The sequence below is a fragment of the Chinchilla lanigera genome, unplaced genomic scaffold, assembly GCF_000276665.1.
Source record: "Chinchilla lanigera isolate Chin_1 unplaced genomic scaffold, ChiLan1.0 scaffold00178, whole genome shotgun sequence".
NCBI classification, from domain to species: domain Eukaryota; kingdom Metazoa; phylum Chordata; class Mammalia; order Rodentia; family Chinchillidae; genus Chinchilla; species Chinchilla lanigera.
In genome coordinates, this window is record NW_004955579.1 from 280,692 (window position 1) to 302,184 (window position 21,493).

At 53.2% G+C, this 21,493-nt stretch overlaps 1 protein-coding gene across 2 annotated transcripts in view; it reads left to right on the forward strand.

Moving 5' to 3' along the window:
* The window catches only part of Dnajb6 (DnaJ (Hsp40) homolog, subfamily B, member 6), a 58,535-nt gene extending 40,634 nt beyond the window's left edge, over positions 1 to 17,901 (forward strand). For both annotated transcript variants that reach the window (XM_005414101.2, XM_005414100.2), the window contains 2 exons: positions 12,999 to 13,205; positions 16,534 to 17,901. In XM_005414101.2, the coding sequence (XP_005414158.1) occupies positions 12,999 to 13,205; positions 16,534 to 16,616 (290 nt within the window). In that variant the 3' untranslated portion in view covers positions 16,617 to 17,901. The remainder of the gene's footprint in view (positions 1 to 12,998; positions 13,206 to 16,533) is intronic.
* Positions 17,902 to 21,493: the final 3,592 nt, after the last annotated feature.

Below are 21,493 nucleotides of genomic sequence, written 5' to 3' on the forward strand. Positions count from 1 at the left end.
AGACAGCAGTAAATGGGGATTTGAAAGTGTTGCATTAGGAGTCCAGTGTGACGCTGCCCTTGGATAAGGTGGGTATTAGGTATGTGGCCACATGGCACGTGAAGGCTGTGGGCGTTCGCCTCACGATGAGAGCGTCAGCACCAAAAAGCCCGTGTTGTGTGTGTTGGCATAGTATTTGCCTTGTCATTTCTGAATGAGCTCCTCAGAGAGAGAACAGAAGTGTTCATGGATTTGGAGGTTGGTATTTTTCATGAGTGGACCAGGTGAGCCATTTGTTAGAGAAGTCTTGTGTTGTCACCTGAAGAGACAGAAGGATGACAAGTGTTTTGCCATAGCTTTGGTTCTGCACAGCTTTGGGTTTTTTTTTTGTTGTTGTTGGTTTTTTATTTTTATCTTTTGTTTTTTAAATTTTAGAGACAGGGTCTCCCTATGCAGTTCAGGCTGACCTTGAGCTCACTTTGTAGCCTAGGCTGGTCTCAAACTTGCAGTGATCCTCCTGCCTCAGCCTGTCAAGTGTTGGGATTAAAGATGTACACCACTACCCACAGCTTTTTTTTTTTGGTTTTTGTTTTTTTTTTGGCGGGGGAAGTCATGAGGACTTAGAGCTTGCCAGGCAGGTGCTTGTACCACTGAGCTGTATCCCTGGTCCTCTTTTTGGTCTTTTTGAGACAGGGTTTCACTGTGCAGTTCAGACTGCCTTGCACTCTGGCCTCAAACTCAAAGTGATCCTCCTCCTTCAGCCTCCCAAGTGCAGGGATTACAGGTCTGTGCCACTTTGCCCGGTTGCACAGTTCCTTGAACACTCTGGGCTGGGTGCTGCAGGCTTAAGTGTTGGGTGAAGCTCCAGCAGTAAGCAGCAGGCTGGGTGTTAGAGCAGAAGGCGCTGGGTCGTCAGGCGAGCACACAGATGGGTGCTTACCATTGTGTTGTCTTCGTTGATGGAATGTTACCAAGTTTTTGACAGAGTACACAACTTGTTGTCAGGTGTGTTTTCTTGGATTTCTGATCACATTTGCAGAGCCTTGAGTCTAGCATGTGAAAGCAGCGTGGGAGAGACATGGCCCTGCTTTGTGTGGGGAAGAAAGCGCTGGGAGAGACATGGCCCTGCTTTGTGTGGGGAAGAAAGCGCTGTGACTGGGAAGTGCGTCTAATTGCAGCGTGGGCAAGTTGACAGAGCCTTTGCTGTCTGTGTTTCTAAAGGTCTCTTTGTAGACTGATCAGAAACAGGAAGCTGGAAGCTGCTTGTGCCTGGGTATGCTTTACCCACTCGTGCTGAAGACCGACCCAGCCCATAGCTCTGGCTGGGAGCTGCTTTTACAGGTTCATGCTTTGTTCCAGCATCCGTGCAAGAGGCCTGGGCTCGAGGACTGCGTGGATGCCTGCTGTGTTGTCTCATCTCTGCTTGGTTTTCTTCTTCCTTGTCGTTTCTCCCGGTGGGTTTTATTCATTTCACTGATGTTTGTTATTCCCTGTGTTTCCTTACAAAATGTAAAGCAAAGATTCCCAAGGTTCCAGGTTTCATTTTGAAAGCTCAGTAGTAGCTGTTCTAATACAAAGGATGGAAACTCTGGCATCAACTGCGTTTTACCTTCCTCTGGGGAGTACTTCAAAGGGCAGATTGCAGAAATTTGTAGGGTTAGCTTGAAGTAAAAATGCTTCGTTGGTGGTAACGTTTAAAGAACATTGTGGATAATCATCTTTGCAGCAGTTTTAATTTCTATCTATTGTTTATAAAAGCTTTAAAATTCTGCTTATTTTGTCCTGATTGCCTACTAGCTGTCATTAACCTTTCCAGGGAATACAGGAACACTGATCTGGTCTTCCTTGTCATGTGTTATTTTACCCCCGTTTCTGGGGGGTTGAACTGAGCCTTTGCACTGAGGTGCATCCTGACTGCTGCACTGGGCTCCCCAGTCCCCACATTTTTAAAATTTAGAGATAGTGTCTTCCTAAATTGCCCCAGTTGTGCTTAAACTCGTGATCCTCCAGCCTCAGCCTCTGAAAGTACTGGAATTATAGGTGCAGGCCACTATTCCTAGCTTGTTTTTTTAAAGTACTGTATAAGAACTATTTTTAGAGGGTCTAGCATCGATTTGTATCGGGTTAAAAGCCCTTAGTTATTGTGGGCTGATCAGGCCTCTAATCTCCCAAAAAAGTTGATGGTGAAGGCTTAAATAAATGAGACAATTGAAATGATTGTAGGGCTCCAGGAGGGTCTAACTGTTTTACAGAATTCGAGATTCTCTGCATTTAGAAAGAGACTTTTCTGGGCTGCCAGTATTTATTAGGTTTTCAGATAAAGAAGGAGGATACTCAAGAAAACACAGGGATCTAGCAGGATTTTGGGAAATAGTTTCCCAAGTAATAAATCATGTCAGTCAGGAGAACTACCTTATCTTTAGGCTGGCATTTAGGCCTGCAGCTGCAGTCTCCTTTTAAGTTAATTGGGCTTGGAGCCAAACATCCTCAGCTGTGGTCTTATCTTGTCCTTTGAGGCGTCACTTCACAGGCCTCAGCGATGACCAGTGACTCATAGTGGTTTACGTACTATGAGTCTGATGCTCATCTCCAGACAAGGTACCTAAGCTTCGGATGAGTCACAAATAAACATACAAAACCAATTGGTTAATATTACATTCTACTCAGAGCCGCTTCGTGGTGGTTTCCAACAAATTCATACTTCATTCTTGCTGTTTTTGCTCTTGCTTGTCAGTAGTGAAGAGGTTAGCTAGTAGCTCTCGTGCTCAGGTGTAAGATAGAGGAAGGCGTAACCATTTCTGGAGGTTTTCAGGCACAGCCTGCGTTCAGTCAGTTCAGACACTTGGTAGTGTGTGGTGAAGAGGAAGTTGTATCACCCAGTTTTATAGCCATGAGATTCTGCTATCCTTTGAAACCTTTAAAAGGGGCGAGTACGTGTGTGTTAGGTAATGTTACCATGTCACATGATGCATACAAATACTGTCCTATATTTGCTTGAATTACAACTATTCCTCCTCCCTGTTTCTTGACCCCTTAGAGTCAGACTGGTTTCGCTTTTTCCTTTTGGACACTGAAGAGCCAGCTTTGAGGGTCGGTGGATGACTTTTGTTGTTTTTGTTGCTGGGGTGGAACCCAGGCTTCCCCTTGGTAGGCAGGTGCACCTGCACTGAGCTACATCTGCAGTATGACTTCGCGTTTTCATTACTTCCTGGTTCACGGCTGTTGAGTGTGCTGTTCTTAGCTTTGCTGAGGACTTGGGTGATGAGTTATAGAGCTCAGTGGTACAGTCTGAGCCACAGTTGGTTTTCAAAGGTAAAACAAGGGGACGTTGTACCACCTCGTGGTTTCTTAAAAATCGACAGCCCGTAGGTTCAAGAGACTAGAGTCAGCTGCATTTTTGGAGTCTTTTTTTTTGAGGGGGGATCTTTTTTGAGGACAGGGTATTGCCATGCAGTTCAGACTGGCCTTGAGCTCACTTTGTAGCCCAGGCTGGTCTCGAACTTGAAACAATTCTGCCTCAGCCTCCCGAGTGCTGGGATTACAGGTGTGAGTCACCACACCTGGCAGGAGTCTTTTTATTTTTATTTATTTTTATTGTTTTGGCAGGAGTCTCTTTTTAATAAAGAGAAGTGTAACTGAGCATCAAATGTTTGGGTATTGCCCTTCTTTGGGGGTGGGACCCTGTTACTGAGATTTATATAAACCTCTGCATTGGCACTCAGCTACATCCCCAGGCCTTTTCCCCCCCCCCCCCTTTCTTCCCAGTACCGGGAATTGAACTCACAACCTTGCACTTGCTAGGCAGGCGCTATGCCACTGAGCTAAATTGCCAGCACGCCCCCGCCCTTTTTTTTTTAAGGCAGAGTATTACTAAGTTGCCCATTCTGGGGTGAAATGGATCCTCCTGCCTCAGCCTCCTGTAGTGCTTGGATTGTCCTACCTGCCACCGCTCTTGGCTGTTTATTTAGTTGTATGTTTGCTTTCTTGCTTTTGTTTAGGAAAACCATATCAAACTATGTGTTAAGGAGTTAACTTGGTAAGGTCATGAAAATGACCTGGGTAAGTTAGGTACTTGTTAGACAACCCCTTGTAGTACCCACCCCCCTTTCCTGATAGCCTCCCATTCAGAAAATAACATGTCCTGTCCCTGTCATCCCCCCCCCACACACACACACATAGGAGCAATGTGATCAGCTTCTGGAAGTCGAGTGATTGCAGTTGGTTGTGCCTTGTGCTGTGTGGGTCTGACAACTGGGGTGCTGTCCCTCCTGCAGCGGCCCACCAGGCTTTCCCTCGTGTGTTCATGTCTGATTGTGTGTGTGTTGAGGGTATCCGGCCTTGTCCCAGACTTCTCGCCAGCATTGCACCAAGTGCGTGCTGTCCACAGCTCTTGTCTCCAGCCTTCTTCTGTCTTCTGGGTTTGTTTCTGTGTGGTTCACTCCCATCAGTGGGTCACTTGCAAGGCTGGCAGCGGCTCAGCAGACTCATTGGTGACTGTTCTTGTACTTTGTGATGCAGTGTACCACCAACTCAAGGGTGGTGCTTTACCGTAACAGATTAATGTGGGGAGACTAGATACCCAGGGACAGTGTGGTGGACTTGTGTTCCCTTTCAGCCCAGTGCTGAGGATGGGACCTGGGGTCCTCACACATGCCAGAGTGCTCTCCTGTCGCTTTGTACCCCAGCTCTTTTCTCGCTCTTTGCCTTGAATCTTACTTTCCACAGAGCTTGTGAGGCTGCTGAGTTGTGAGTCCATCACTGCATGCTGCTTAGTGGTGTCCCTGTGTCCGGAGGACCTGGCTGTTGTGCGTAGCCAGGAGAAAATTCCCTTATGAAGCTAGTGGTTTTTTTACTCTTGGATTATTTTTTTACCCTTGTTTTTTATTTTGAAATAGCACTTTTTTTTTTTTTTTTTTAATCTTTTTTGACTTCTACAAATTTTCTCCTTGGTGTTCTTATCACTAATACTTTTTTTTGTGGTACCATACTCATACTCAGGACCTTGCACTTGCTAGGCAGACGCTTATGCCACTGAGCTATATCCCCAGCCTCTCTTATCACTAAAATTGATAACAAGTATTTTTGTCTCATTTCTCAGAGGCTGGTTTTAGTGCTTTACTGTGTGATTATGCTATTGGTTTCTGAAAATGAGTAAGACTAGAAATTGCTTGCTTTATATTCATTAAAAGTACCAATTTAGTTTTTCCATCTTTGTCTTCCCATTGGAAACAAAAATACAAGTGGATGTCACATTCTTTTTGATGATGGTTTTGCATTGGATGTTATGTCGTCCAGGCCGCTGAGGCTCAGGAGCAGGGTTGGGTCTTTGGAGAGGTTGGGAGCCACCCTGGTGTCCCAACCCAGGATGAGTTTCTTCTCGCCTCTTAAGTCGTCTGTCGTGTTACAGAGCGTGGAGGGAGGGGAGGTTGCTTTCTGTAGTCTCCTTTTAAGTTGCAGATACCAGAAAGTCAGGACTCACATAGTACCTGGCTCAGCAGCAAGTGTGGTATAATATGTGGGCTGTTAACTCCATAGTTGCAGGACTCAGGGGAGGATGGTGCTGCCTCTCCGCAGCCAGGAAAAGAGCCAGAGTCTGAATTAAAGTGCAGTTTCTCCCAGGCTCTGTCGTTTCCCAGCACTAGGAAAGGAAATTAAAACGTTGGGAGGGAAACCGTTGTAACTTGTGGGCCATTGTGGGTTTAAAATCATTTTTTTGGACAGGGTCTCACTGTGCAGTTGGGGCTGGCCTTGAACTCACTTTGTAGCCCAGGCTGGTCTCACAAGGATCCTCCCGAGTGCTGGGATTACAGGCATGCACCACCCCACCCAGCCTCATGTGGGTTTAAAATCTTAAGGTTTTTTATTTACTTAACTGATTCATTAGGGCCCTCTTTTTTGTGTTTGTGTTGTGTGGCAGTCTCATCCCTGAAGTCAAGCTCCCCACAACTGCACTCGGAGCCCAGCCCTTATGGAAAGTGTTCACAGCATCCCATCTACTTGGTTGGGGCCAATCTGTGATTCTCCTTCTTGTTGTCTGCATTTGTTCTTTTGTTTGGGAGTGGTGGTTACTGTTCTGAGTCCCTACGGAAACAGTGGTTGTGTTGGCATTCTGTGTGGTTTTACCTTTCAGCATCACACTGTCCCATTCCCCACTACCTTCTGGAGGGTTGGTGGAGGTGTAGCCATAGGTGTATTTTCTTTCCATTGCTATGTTGGGGATTGAACCCAAGCCTTGCACATAGGCAAGTACTTGACTGTTGGGCTACATCCCCAGTCCTCTTTACTTTTTTTTTTTTTTTTTTGGTACTGGGAATCGAGCTCAGGACTTTGCACTTGCCAGGCAGGCGCTGTGCCGCTGAGCTTTATTCCTGGCCCTCAACTTTTCTTTCTGAGATAGGGTCTTGTTGTGTAATTCAGACTGCTCTTGAATTCACTGTGTAGCCCAGGTTGGCCTCAGACTCATGGTGATCCTCCTGCCTCAGTCTCCTGAATGCTGGGATTATGCTGGGATTACAGGCATGCACCTCCACACCAAGTCCCACTTAACAGTTTTTTTTTTTTTTTTCCTTCCGGTACCAGGAGTCGAACTTGCGACCTTGCGCTTGCCAAGCAGGTGCTGTGCCGCTGAACTAAATCCCCAGCCCCCCACTTGACAGTTTTAAAACTGGGTCTTCTGAAGTTCCCATTCTGGCTTTGAATGTGTGATCCTCCTGCCTCAGCCTCCCCAGTAGGTGTGGATGTCCCGCTCCCAAGTGCTCTTGTAGGTGGTGCAGGAGCCACCTGTCTTCCCTTGCATAGGACCCAGTATTGTCAGTGTTCTCCATACACTTTGCTCTTCAGGAGGAAAGGCCTCTTGTTGTTAGCAGAGGTTTTGGACTCCCGCCTGCAGCTGTGGCTTCCTACTTCACAGTGTGGTGACCTCTGTTGGGGACCTTTCTCCTGGGAGGGAGACCCAGCCCAGATCTCTGAGGCTGGGGCTCCAGGTGGTCTGCCACTGGGCTGTTTCCCCAGGACCTGAGTATGGTAAGTGTCTCCCCACTGCCCTGCACCAGTGCTGCTGAGAAGCCCCCTTTTGTGGCCTTGTGCTGGGTGTAGGGTAAGGTGGAGCCTGGTGCCTGTGCTGCTGAGCTTGCCAGGGTGGCACCAGCACTGTGCTGCTTGTCCCCAGCAGGACTGAGGTTATGTGTCTGTGGTGACTGACTGACCACCCCAGACTGCACTCCAGTGTGCACTGGGTGTTTTCGTGGTGCCCTGTGAGTGCCGACTGGGCAGGCCTGTGGGGAGATGGAGACCCAGCCATTCACCTGCTAAGATGTGTGTCCGCTGGGCTCCCAGGAATCTTTTGTGTCCTGGGCCTCTGGGTAGTGTGATGCATGGCTCCCAGCCAGAGCCATTGGGCTTTCCCTCCTTGTAATCAGCTATTGTAATCTGTCTTTAAGACTCCGCTCCCAGAAGCCACTCTTACAGGTAGCCATCAAAAATTAATCGGAGCTGGGTGTGGTAGTGCGTGCTTGTAATTCTAGCTACTTGGAGAGACCGAGGCAGGGGTGTCACAAGTTGGAGGCCAGCTGAGGCAGTGTTGAAAGACACTGTTTCACAATAATACAAAGGATGGGGAGCACCCCTAGGTTTGTCCCCTGCGCCAAGTGTAGGAGCAAGATGAGCTTTGGTGTCTTCGGTAATTTCAGGCTTGGGCTTCAGTGGTTCAGCAGGCAGTTTGAGTGTATGTGTCACAGACCAGCAGAGTGGGATTCATGGCCTCAGTATGGGACAGATCCTTCTCTCAACCCCGAAGAGAATAAAAGGAGCGTCCCTGGCAGAGGCCTTCAGTGGTGTTTATCTGGGGAAGTCTTTATTCGTGTACATCAGCGCAGGACTCAGCCTGGGAGCCCAGGCCTCCAGTGTGAAGACCGTGCGCATGTGACAGCTGCTGCACATTCTTGTGATGGTTTTCAGATGATCTCAGTTCCTGGTTTGGGGACTCTGGCAGATCTTGTGTTTTTCTGTTCTTTTTCATTAATTTCATTGGACTTGCTTTTGTAAGGCAGGATGATTTTGGGTATTTTGAGTTTCCCAAAAGGAAAGGAAACTCTTATAACCAAATCTCCATTTTAGTAGTTTATAAGTACTAATAGTTAATACGCACATAGTGCTTAGTGGTGGAGTATGCACTTAGCACATGCAGGGCCCCGGGTTCCCCGCCCCCCAAAAAGGAGAAAGTTTGTACCAGCAGAGATTGTACCAAAACAGTGAACTATCTGGTTATAGAATTAGCAGTGACTTTTCTTTTTTAACAACTGATTAGTATTTATAATGGTTAAACCAAAATTGAACTATTCCTGCTAAATTGGTAAAGAGAACTGATGTGCTGTGGCATCACGTAGAAGCTCACCAAGGTTACAGATGCAGAAATAGGCAACTTTTCGACTGGAACGTTAGGTGTGCGCAGGGCAGAGGTGGCCACCCATACTTCCTTGAGTTTGACCTGGGGAGTTGTTTAGGCTGTGTTGAGTGGCACCTGTGGCCTCAGGTGAGGCGCTCACATTAACTCCTAAGGAGGTTTGAGTTGTTCGTGGCTTCCTCATGAGAAACCTTGTAAAGTTGAGTGCTGATTTGGGAACAGCCCAGGGTTCTGGGGATTTGCAGAAACCTGTGCTCTGCAAACGCACCATGTGCCTTCTTCCCACCTGGTGACACCACACCAGGAAGGGAAGCCATGCTCCTCAGTCTCATTCGGACGGTTTCCCTGCTTTTAAAGTATTATGCTGGAGAGTGTTGCGTTTGTTAAATTTATAGTGAGGCTCCTAAGCATTCATTCGTTCAGTTGCAGAAATGTGCAGTAGTTATGTGCCATAGGTATTGTTACTGTCATCTGAGACTGCCCCAAGGGTTTCGGTGTTGAAGATTTGGAAGTCTCACAGGAGGGCTCTGATTTAAACAGCGGAGGTGGTGGGAACCAAGGGGCCTGGTGGAAGGCAGGATTTCCCTCTGCCCTGGAAACCGTACCTGGGCCCCAGGTCGTCTGCTCTGGCTCGCTCCTTCCGCCACCTGGCTGTCAGCAGGTGAGCAACTCTTCTCCACCTCACTTTTGCCTTCTGAGAGGTTTCAAACCCGCCCCAGTGGGGCCAGCAAGCCAGCTGTACTGAAGCCTCGGAGACCAGGAGCTAAAACTAAGCTCTCCTTGTGCGTTTGAGGAGTGTTTCTCAGGTTTTCATTGTGCTGATTACCAAGAGCATTTTTTAATTTTTTAATTTTTTGGGGTCTTTTTGAGACAGGGAGTTTAGGCTGGCCTTGAGCTCCCAGTGTGGCCCAGGGTGGTCTCAGACTTGCAATGAGCCCCTTGCCTGTGCCTCCCGAGTGCTGGGATTACAGGCATGTACCACCACGCCCGGTGCATTTGTTTTTGACACAGTTCACTTGGCCTTTTTCAGTTTCTTTGTGAAGTGAATTGAAGGAGACGGAGCCTGAGGAGGCTCAGGTCAGGATACACACGTCTGGATGTGGTCAGTGGTCACAGCTCACGTGCTGTCCTGTGTTGGGCACACCTGCTGGTAGTCCCAGTCTGGGGGCCTCCCTGGGGAGAGGCTGCCATGACTTAGAAAGCAGCTGTCCACAGGAGCTGAGGTGTCATTGGAAAAGCACATGGTGTGACTGCCAAGTGGTGAACAAAAAATAATCTGGTCCTCTGAGCTGCCTCCGGTGAGCAGGTCTCAGCACCCCACACCCCAGACTGAAGCCCTGAGGCCCTGAGTGTGGTGCCGCCACTTGCGTTGGTGGCAGGTCTCCTGGTGGTGGAGCCCTGGGCCTGCCTCACTCAGCCGGCCGGGAACAAAGGCCGAGGCATGCTGTCTGCAGGGCATGCAGGCTCTTTCTGGAGGAGGGCTGTCGCTTGGCTCCTGTGCAGTGTGACCCATGGCCCTGGGTGTTTAGGGAGGTGGGCAGGAAGGCTTTGCACCCTCTTCGTCATGTTGGGATTGAGCTGAGGGGAACTGCTTCTCTAGGGTGACGAAGGGGTTGTCAGTGCTCAGTGTGTTCTCACGTCACAGGTCGCCCTCCACGGTAGTGCTGTGAACTCTGATGCACGTGAGTCACCTTATTTGTTAACGTGGATTGTTTTCCTTTGTTTGAGACAGGTTCTCTGTGTAACACAGGGTGTACTTGAGCTCGCTGTGGACACACATTGGCCTTAGGTTTACTGTGCGGCCCACTCAGGATGCAGGCTGTGTGGGTGAGCCCACGCGCGAGTGTCCCGCCATAGAGACTTGAGACCAGTGGCCCTCACGCTGGCTCCTCCCCCTTCCTGATGCACGGACCAGGGAGCAAGAGCCACCCTCAGAGACGCTGCAGCAGGGGCAGCCACTCTTCCAGAGAGGGCAGGTGGGGTGAGGAGAGATTTTATGGTGAGGCTGCAGGGTCTGAGTTTGCTGCCCATTCTGGGCCCCTCCAAGGACCTGCAGCTTCCTACTCTGGGGAACACTTGCCTCCTGGGCTCTAAGCAGTGGCCTGCAGGTGTCCCCGACGCCTGCTGCACATGAGGGTGGCACATGCTTTGGAAGGGGGCCTCGTGCAGTGGGGTTCTGAGGAGGTGATGGTAATGTTCAACACTGAGCGTGTCTGTTCATGGTGTTTTGGGGATGGTTTCATTTTCTAGATAAACTGTGAACATGTGGTACATACTCTGAAAGTGGGAGTTTCCATAGCCTGGCCTGGGTAGAGTTGGTGGGTGAGGCCCAGGGACCCTGGTGGGCAAGCCAGCCATCCAGAGAGCCAGTTCCCCTCCACAGACTGGACCAGTGATATTCCTAAATGCAAGGCACTCGGGCATTCTAACTTGTATGTTGGGTCTCTAAAGACTGATTGTAGATGATGACTGGGTCCATAGGGTATGGGGCGAACGCTTGGAGTGGGGCCGCTGCGGTCACGCCTGCTGCCGCACTGCAGCTGCAGGTGTGGACAGGAGTGCAGGTGATTGGAGAGCTCGCCCTGAACCACATGGCAAGGCCGCACCCCCGCCTGTGCTTGGAGAAGGCTGGAAAGGCTCGGTGCGGGGCTTGCCAGGGATCTATCCCGCAGCCGTGGAGGTAAGTGAGGTGAGGGGAGGCCAGGACACGCAGGGAGTGTGGGGTGCTGTGTACCTGAAGCCATGATTTTTTCTCACATTACTCTACTGTTGGAAAGTATGCTTTCTACACATTGGGTTAGACTTGGGGCAGTTCTGTCCAGCCGCTGGGCAGGCTTGACCTCGGAGGGTCTGGAGTCCGTGCCTGGCTTCCTGCTCTTACAGACTCATGAGTCCAGATTGCATGCTCAGTCCCTCATGTGTGTCATGGTGCCCACTGACAGTGTGCTGCCATAGGGCAGCTGGAGATGTCTCCCAGAGCCCTGTGAGCCCCAGGGCGTGGCCAGATGAGCAGGCATGGTCTCTCGCCCTTTCTCCAGTGTAACATCCACGTGTGTGCCTGCTGTCCTTGGGGCTCGCAGGCCAGGGAGCTTGTTGCTGGCTGTCCTTTCCTAGACTCTTCAGGGATGGTACTAGCCCCTGATTGCTCCCCACCATGATCTTGGGGCTTGCTCCAAGCCTGCCTGCCTGCTGCTGTCCTCTAGGGGCCCTCCTGCAGTGATGGTGATTCCCAGGGTGCTGGGTAGTTTTCCTCATTGATCTGCAGCCATTGGGGCTCGGGGCTTGGGGCTGGGGCATACCCACACATGTGCCTGTTTTCAGGGGAGCCCCTGGAGTCCAGGTCTGTGTGGCTAGCCCCCGCTGCAGGTGCTGAGAGCTGTGGGGTGGTGATGCTGGCTACTGAAGTCCCAACTTGCCCTTCAGGGGTTGGGTTCAGTGGCTCTAAAGCACTGGGGGCGGGCGGCTGCTCGTGTAAGATGAGGCATGAGTACTGCCCAGTGGAGACTCGGCCAGGGCCAGTGGCCAGTGGGCAGTGGGCTGCTGAGCTCTGTGCCGTAGGCCGTAGCCCGTAGCCCAGGTTGTTAGTCACCCCAGTTATTTGCTTGGGGGTAAGGTTGGCTGAGGTCTCCAGGGCCGAAACCTTGAGGGGAGCTAGGTGGGAACCTCCATGACTCCAGGTCCTCTTAAGTGGGGTGCGGATGACACCTGTAAAAATACTTCACCTGCATGTATTTTCCTGCATTCCAGTGGGTAAATGCTCCATCTAGCTTACAGGATGACTGCCTGCCTCAGTTTACCCCTGAAAGGGAAGGTGGCCCTTTGATACCTCTTGCTTTGGGCTGGGGCTGTGATGTGATGTGTGGATGGTGCCAGAAGACACCTGCTCATGGGGAAGAGGTGCACGGAGGAGTAGAGGGTACGGAGGGATGGGTATCCCATCACCTTCCGCTCACACTTGGGGATAAGTTCTGTATCTGTGACTGTCTTCAAACCACCTGGCAGTTCAGGTGAAACCCTCCAGTAAGCCTTGCCTTTGTATTTCATTCCTGGTGTCCATCCAGTGTGCAGAACTTGCATATGACTTTCAAAAGACTGGTAAGAACAGTTATTGGTACTAAGAAACAAGTGTGTTGGGAGCTTGTGCAGTGTGCTGGGCACAGGCCTGACCAGGAGACCTCCTCAGGGATGAGAGGTGCTGGAATCGGGGGATAGTTTCCCGATAAGCCACCTGCTCCCTCCTGGGTGCCCGGGCACAGGCCCCAGGGACAGGGTGGATAAGGTTTGCTGGCTCCCTTTGGGGCATGCCACGCAGTGGGTTGGCTCTGAGCATCCTCTTGAAGGTGGGTGGCCGGCCAGCCGTGGCTTGTGTAGCATGGTGCCTGGTTGTGCCTTGGGAAGTTACAGGTGTGCCCTGCAGTGTGGGGACGGCGCCACTTCCTAAATTTAGCAGCCTGGATGGACATGTTCTTCTTGGGGCTGTTTTCTCTCCCTGCTGAAAATGAGGGCTAGGCCATAGTGCCTCAGGTAGAGGGGATCTGGATCCCTTCTGCTCCAGATCCTTTCTCCAGAGCCAGCCACCTGGGCGGCGCTCACGGCTCTTTCCATGATGTCCTTTCAGGTGTGGCGGACGAGGATGCCCTCGCCGAGGAGCGCATGCGGAGAGGCCAGCATGCCTTGCCGGCCCAGCCTTCCAGCTCCCACCCACCGAAGCCACCCCGTCCCACCCCGATGGCTAGGTCCGCGCCACACTACGTGCTGGAGGAGGATGAGGAGCCGGACAGGCCGCGGGTCCCCGGCAGCTGGGATGCCCCCATGAGCTCAGCAGGTGTGCAGAGGGGACCTGGTGTGGAGCGTCCCCCACATGACCCTCCCCCACACCCAGGACAGCGAGGACAGAAATCACGCCTGTGCTGCTGCATCCTGACCTGAGTGGGTGGGACAGGGACAGGCGCCAGGCCCTCAGGTAGAGGTGCAGGTCGAGTGGCGCCTGAGCCCACGCTCCCCCCCGAGCTGCTGCACCAAAAGCTTGCCATGATTAAAGCGGGGTCCCCGTGTTCCGTGACGTGCACGAGTGTTGTCTGAGCGTCACCTCAGCGCTGCTCCTTGTCACGTGAACTAGGGGTTGATGTCTGTCACTTGTACTCATGCACCCATGGCCATGTCTGCCTCTGCATTAGCTTCCCTTCGGAGGCAGAGTAGGGGCTGGCCAGCCAGGTCCCCAGCGGGCACACCCTGCTGTACCACAGTGACAGCTAGGGTGCAGGCCCAGCTCCACCCTTTCCCTCTGGTCTCCGAGTGAGCTCCCCAGGAAATTGTGGGTATCTGGTGTACCTAGGTCGCTATAGTCTGTGGGGTTGTACCCCAAGTTCCTACTGTGTGTAGCCAGGTGCATGTGGGGGAGGCTGCCGATGTTCCGTGTCAGGATGGCACAGATATGCTCTTGAGGTGCTCTGAGCTGGACACTCAGGCTGAGGTGCACCCTTGCTTTCCCAGAACTGTCTCCGAGGGTCAGTGCCTACAGTCCGTTCTAGGTCTCCTCTGCTGGAGTTGAGCGTCCCTGGGCTTTGAGGAGAGCAGGAAGAAGGTGATGGGAAGAGCCCGCCCACAGGCAGGTGTCACAGGAGCTGAGGGCACGCCTGGCTGCCCTGTGCTGGCATCCAGAAAGTCGTGCTCGCAGAGCTTCCCTAGAACATAGTCCACTCATGGTCCTGAGTGGTCTGAGAGTTTGCAAAGGGTCGTGTGATGAAGTGCAGATGAGAGCAGCCTGTGGATTCCACTTCCCTGAGTGAAGGGCAGTGTAAACAGCTGGAAAGGCACTGTGTCACTTCCCATGGCCCCAGAGTGAGGAGTGCAGGTGCAGTTGGCCTGAGGTTGCTTAGCTTCAGATAGGCCAGACCCTGGTCCTGAGGTTCTGCCGTCTGCTGCGCTGACTGCTGTGTGTTCCCCATGCCTCCCGCCACTGCAGAGGCATCCGAGGAAAGTAGGAGTTCGTAGTGAGAACTGAAAAATGATTCTTTCCCTGCAAATCTCACAGCTTTGGCATTTGCGATCATGGAAAGGTCACTAACCGGGGAGCCAGCAGATCCTGCTTCAGGGGCAGGCGTAGCGGCCTGTGTTCTTGTGGGACCTGGCGCTTTCCCTGGTGGCTGTCTCTGGGCTGGTGCTGTGAGGGCTTGCAAGAATGCCCTGGTAGGGAGCCTTGCTCAGACCTCCCTGCAGAAGGAAAGCGGGTTCTCGGGCTCATCCGGGAATAAACTGCAGTTAGACACTCAAGTGACCACTGTGCTCTGGGCAGTAAAACCACACCCACGGGCCAGGTGTGGTGGCACACGCCTGTAATCCCAGCACTCGGGAGGCTGAGGCAGGAGGATCATTGCAAGTTCGAGTCCAGCCTGGGCTACAAAGTGAGCTCAAGGCCAGCCTGAACTGCATAGGGAGACCCTGTCTCAAAAAGACAAAAAAAAAAAAAATTAAAAAAAAAACCCAAACGACACCCGTGGGCTTTTCTTTCTTTACCAGTGCGATTATCTCCAGCTTGCCCATGGCCTTTGCAGACCTGGGCACCCTGGGCCTGAAGAGCAGGCAGACCCTGGTCACCTTGCTCCTATGGACTCCCTTGGCTTCAAAATCCCATTTACAGAAGGCTTAGGCGGCCTGCCAGGCTCCTTCCCCGTGCCCCAGTATGGCTCCTGGAAGTCCTGCGGTGCCATTATTGTGCACTGGGGAGTCTTAGCTAGTCTCTTAAAAAGAAGCACGTGACCTACATCACCCAGAAGTGTTAGGGACCCCCGCGTTGTGCCTCAGCCGTGGGCCACACTGAGCCTGCAAGTCACCCGGAGGGGCCAGCACAGGGCACCTGCGTCTGTCACCCCAGACGTGAGTTTTCTGGATCAAGCTCACAATTTACTGCACATGTAGGGTCTGTCCCGGATACAGATACAGCTGCAGCAGCAGAGGTGTCAGGTAACCCCAGAGTTAGGGAGGGATCAGCACTTGGGCAGAGAGGTGGGGATGTGGGGGCACACAGTGTGGCTTCATGTCGTGGCACTGGCCGTTTTCAAAATGGTGGTGCTGGGGATGGAGCTGAGGGCCTCCTGCATGCTGAGCGCTTGCTTGCTTTTGCCACTCTGAGCTTTTGTCCCCAGCCTGGCTTCTCTTTGGCTGTGCTGTGCCCTTGCACTGCAGACCTCCCCTAACACCTGTTGTGCCTGTTGGGGAGGGTAGAGGTTCTTAGGTGGAACCAGCATTCACAAAAGGGAAACTTCGGAGAGTGCCTCGCAGTGTTTTGCATTTGTGGATTCCACGAACTGTAGGCCTGTCTGGAACATGTGACCCTTAGAAAGGGAAATTTATTCAGTGTGAAAAAGATTATGAGTGAAAGCATGAGTGGATCCTTCAGCTTCTATGTGTGTCTGAAGAGAGCTGCTTGTCCTGAGTGCCAGGACTGTGTCCTGAGCTGCGGCTAGAGGTTGCGCTGAGCTTGCCCTTAGCTCCCCAGTCCTGTGCCTGCTCCTAAGAAGACTAACCCTGTGCACGCTCAGATGTGTCCCTGCTTCAAGTTCTGAGTAGCCTTCTGGGGAGAACCTTCCCATACTCTGGAAGAGGCTGGGTTTCTGGGCTCAGCCCCAAGCCCTGCCCAGCCACCCCCCGGGGGGGGGGGTGGAGGGGTGTTAGGCAGTTGTTAAAGAGCTGAAAGTGGAGCTTTATCCAGAGGGTGAGTATTTCTCCTTTGGCTTTGGTTGGACAAGTAGGTCATGCAGCCATTGGCTTTAAGTACACAGCAGAGGGAAAGCAAGAGATACTTCCTCATGGGGGACATTGAGCCATGAGAGTGACCTCCCACAGCAAGAAATTCCAGCAGAGGTGGGCTGGGGGCTTGAGCAAGTGGGTGACAAAGAACAGGTCAGGTGCAGAGGCCAAGAACAGGTGAAGCCCCTGCCCTGATGGTGCTGGCCTCCTGGCCCGGCTGTGGCATGCATGCCTCCCTCCCTGTGTGTGTGTGACCTTGGAGCAATGGCAGAGTTTCAGTGTGCAGTTTCCACTCAGGCTGGACATGGACTGAGGAAGGCCGTGTTCGCTTTCGTCTCAATGTGGGGAGGTGCTGGCGGCTGCCCAGCTCCCATGGCCGTGTTTCACAAGCCGTGTTTCCTTAGGGTTTAAAGAAGGTGGCAAGAGGAAGAAGCAGAAGCAGAGAGAGGAGTCGAAGAAGAAGAAGCCGACCAAAGGGAACCACTAGGCTGGAGTTGCCCGGCAGACGCGGGTGGCCGGCCTGCGCTAGGTAGTGGCTACTTTCAGTGCTGTCCAGGGCCACCTCGTTTAGCAGGATATGGATGTGTGCTCATGGGTCATAGGATCAGGAGCCTCGAGATAGGTGACACCAGGGGTGGCGTGGTAGACATTTGGGGTACGCTCCACTTCCTGACTCCGCTTTTCCCTGGCACTAAATCCGTCAGCGCTTTCCTCTAACTGTGAGCAGTCCGTCTCTTTCTTTTCAGCTTCACCAATACCGAGCCTCTCCCCGAGGGCTTTGTAGCCATGAGGGCACAGTAAGGGATGGACAGGGAGTGGGCATGGTCTGGAGGTGACGCTCCTTCTCTGCAGCGCCAGTGTTTGAAATTAGAGTGCAGTTCATTGCAGCGTAGCTGGATACTGCGACTGCTCTCGGCTCCACGCTGTTGTCAGTTCAGAGCCCTCCGACCACACACAGACCATCGTGAGTCACTGCAGATGTAAAAGCATTCCTTGTATTTACTGCCCTAGTTCCAGTTCTCTCCAGAGAGTCCAAAGTCAGCTCCATATATTGTTTAGTGTTTGCTAAATCTTGTAGTTTGGATTTTTTTTTTTAAAGTAAGATAGGTTCTCAGCAAAACCGTTTCTGGCTTTTGCAGGTCAGGATTATCATGCTGGGAAAAACCAGGCTGGTTACTTAAGCACAGCCTTGGACACACACATGCGCGCACACACACACGCACACACATGCACACACACACAATCAGCTGTTGAGCTACAAGATTGAACTAAACATTTTAGTTTGCAAACATTGGCCCTACAAAAGCCCCTTTATTCCCTCAAGCTTCTGCCCGGCTGCCCGTGACCGGTCCACCTGCATGATGTGTTGCTTGTTAGCCTTTTGTTTTTGTTGAGCAGCAGGTAGGTTTCTGGTATCCCTGAGTTCCGGCCCGCGTGTTCCTCCTGGGGATGCTGCTTCCTCTGCCCTCTGGGAAGTGAGGGCACAGAAAAGAGCGTTGATGTGGTTAAAAGTGCTGCAGTCGAACCCGGCAGCACTAAAGCCGGGAACACCTGGCGTAACCCATGCGGCATTGTCAGCTTGGAAGCCTGAGACGAGTACCTGTGGTTTCAAACTGGTCGTGCAGATGTGCTGTTCATTTGGTTTGGTGGGAGGTGGTGCGGGTGGCTGGGTGGAGAGTGAATTGGATTGACCGCTTATTGTGGAAATTGTCGCCCTGAGGTGTAATGTGCTTTGATGCTACCTACGTAAATAAAATGTGTGATTGAGTCCAGCTCTTGCTTTGTTCATGGTACTGGTAAACTATACTGTTCTATAAGAATTAAAGATCTCCTTCCATATTTCCCCCATGCAAGACAAAATGATGTTTTGGGGGCAGAAGATGGGGTGCTGTCTGATGCAGAGGTCGTCCTGGGAGCTTGGCTGTGACACCTGGCAGCCAGGGGAGGTTCCTGCTCGGCCTGGCAGGGGCTGCTGAGGGCCAGGCTCCTGTGAGATGTGACTTAGTTACTCTGGAGAGGTGAGTTGTAGGCCCTGCTGTGTCACCAAGGTGGGGTGGATCCCTGCAGCCCACGCCTCCTGAGGCTGGTCACTGCATGGCAGGGTGACCCAGTCCTGTTGTACCTGCTTACGACACGTCCTCACCTGAGCAGCTGGGATCTGTGTCAAGTGACAGCCAGGGTCAGCTGCGGCCTGAGGCAGCTCTTCGCCCAGTGGCAGGGAGGGGTTGTGTCCGCTGCTGCATGACTGGTCCGTAGCACGTGCCCCACTCCTTGAGGAGACGAGGCGCCTGGCACCAGGGCAGCATCAGCACGGGCCTGTTCTTTGCCACCGGTGGGGCTGTGTCTCTGTCCCCTGTGGATGGCTGTGGGAACCTGCTGGAGGCTGGTGGAGCAATGGCTGGGTGCCTTGTCCTCGGCTGTGTTCGTCACCTTCGGTGCTGGGTGGCAGGGGCTGCACATTGCCCCTGCAGCCTACTGGGCATGCCTGGCCGCCTCCCTTGTTAGGGTGTGAGGGCTGCCCAGCCCACTTCAATCTTTTTTTTTTTTTTTTTGGTATCAGGAATTGAACTCAGGACCCTGTGCTTGCCCGGCAGGTACTTATGCCACTGAACTATATCCTCGGCCCTGCCCAGCCCACTTCAGATCAGGAAATGTGAACATACGGAAATGCTTTCTTCATCAGCAGCAAGTGACAGAATGGTTTGTGTTAAGGTCCCCAGGCTCCCTCTCCGGGCCCCTGCTCTCATGTCCCAGCTGCAGGACCAACCTGATGCCAGGGAGCCAGGTGATGGGCACAGCCCACTGGCAAACTTGGCCTTAGTCTAGCATCTCAGCAAGTGGAGCCATGGGATTCAAAGCCACGCCCCAGTTAGGTGGCTTTTTTTGGTGGGGTGGTGAGGGGTTTCCTTTTTGAGACTTGGTTTTGCTATGTAGTCTGGACTGTCTTTGAACTCACTTTGTAGCCCAGGCTGGCCTCGAACTCACGATGATCATCCTGCCTTAGCCTCCAAGTGCTGGGATTACAGGTATGTGTGTCACCATGCCCAGCAGGTGGCTTTTTTGTTGTTGCCAAAAAAGGTTGTAGTGTGCCAGCATCACGTGGAAGGAGACCTAACATCCATGCAGTCTGGGTTCCAGATGTGAGCCTGTACCCTTCCTTGGGAATCTGTGCCACTCGGTTGGACCTGGTGCTGTGTCCTCACTGGTGCCGCACACCTTGGTCCAGGATCAGTGCAGTCCTGGGGGCAGCCGCGACCAGGCGAATGCCCTGCATGAGTGGTCACCCTGAGGTACCCCTGGGCTCTGCACTGGTCGGGGTCGGAGCCATGACTCCCGTGAGCCTGGGGATCAGGTTGAGGAAGCGGTCCTTGAGGGAGCCCTGGTGGCTGCTGTTGGCTCCGCTGATAGAACAAGGGGCCCGGGCTCCCAGGGGACGGGGTTGCCAGCTGAGGGTGGTGTCCCCAGCAGGGTAGTGGTGGCTACCCAGGGATAACCAGTGAGGAGCGTTTGCCCCCTCACGACCGGCTATGAGCTGGGAGGGGCAGGAGAGGGAGGAGGAGGGACAGGCCGCTGGGAAGGTGTGCCATGAGACCCTGGGAGGCCAGGAAGGGCCTGGTGTGCGTGGGCTGTCCCTGGGAGAGGGCAAGGGCAGGCACAGAGGCAGGGGAACACGGTGCCACTAGGCTGTCGGTGGCTCCCCAAGGAGACCACTGTCACCTGCTTGCGGCCACGCTCGCAGCCCACCTGAGACAGCCTGTGCTCTGCCGTGGGCTGGCAGTGTCCTGCTTGGCATGGCCTCGTGGGACCAGGGAAGAGATTAAGGCTGAGGCGGGATGTCCTGGAGGCAGAGACGGGAGTGATGCATCTGGAGGCCTGGAGGCCTGGAGCCCTGAGCAGGTGGCTGGGAGAGGCAGGAGGACCTTGTTCCCTAACTGCTTCAGAGCTGGACACCGGCCCCCTGGCCAGCTGCACTCATTTCCACTGGAAATGTGGGTCCCCGCACCTGAGTCCCAGCTGTTTTATTTATTTAGTTTTCCTTTTTGAATGACCTATTTTTTTTTTTTTTCCGGTACCGGGAATCGAACTCAGGACCTTGCGCTTGCCAGGCAGGCTCTGTGCCACTGAGCTAAATCCCCAGCCCCTAGTTTTCCTTTTTAAGATGCATTCTTGCTAATTCCTCAGGCTGGCTTCATACTCCTGGGCTCAAGCAATCTTGCCTCAGTCTTCCCAGTAGCTGGGACTCCAGGTGTGTGCCACCACACCTGGCCCCAAAATAAATTGTGAAGAGCTGCTAAATATTTCTGTACATTAGTAGAAATTTTTACTTCACCGAAAACCCAAGTTACAAAAAAGGCTGGAGCGAAGGTGGTGTTTTGTGGTGCAATGTCGCCAGTGGCCACAGGAGGGCGCCTCCATTAAAGGAAACGCGGCTGAGCAGGCCACCTCCCAACACCGAGCTGGGAGGAGCCGCACGCGCGGGCATGCACGAACACACCACCACTCACAGGAAACACATGCAAGAAGCGCACGAGCACGTGCATACAGTTACACAACCATGTACACAAACATGCAAGGAACACAAGTGTGCACACATTTATACAGTACACGAACACAAGGCTCACAAGCCGTACACACATGCACACAAATACGCAAGGAACATGCACGTGCACACATGCACAAGCCACGTGAACGCGTGCGCACACGCACGAGCATGCCAGCTCACATGCAGTCGCGCACACAGACATCGCCCCCGCCGCCCCAGATGGTGGAGTGGTCAACCGGCCCGCTGCGCTCACGTTCGCCACGCTGAATGGAGTCGGAGGGCGCGCGCCTGCGCGCTTGCCTTCCCCTCGCTCGTGCTGCCGGCGAGCAGCTCCCGCTCGGCCCCAGGCACAGGCCTCGCCAGCAGCCGCGAAGGAGTCTCGGGAACACGCTGCCGCGACAAAACCAGCACCGCTTTCCTCTGCGCTCGCGGGCCCAAAACACTTGTGACGAACGGGGACTCGCGCTTTCCCCGGCCGCAGCATGGAGCGCTTACGATTTCCCGCACTTCCGCCGGGAAGAGTCCAGAACCCGGGAGCCTGCGGCCCCTCGTGGGGTAGGAGGGCCCGCGTCCCCCGCCCCGCTGCCGAGAGTCGCCTGTGAGTCCCTGCGGCCCCTGGTGCACCCACCGCCTCCACCCGGGCGGGGGGGGGGGGCGCCCCGGAGACATGTCCCTTCCGCAGGTCGTTAGGGAGCCGGGAGCGGAGCGGGGCGGGCCGGGTGGGGGAAGTGCGCCCGAGCCAGGAGAGCGCAGGTCACAGCGTCTCCGCGCGGCGGGAGGGTTCGGAACTGCACCCCCGCCGGCGCGAAGAGCAGGCGCAG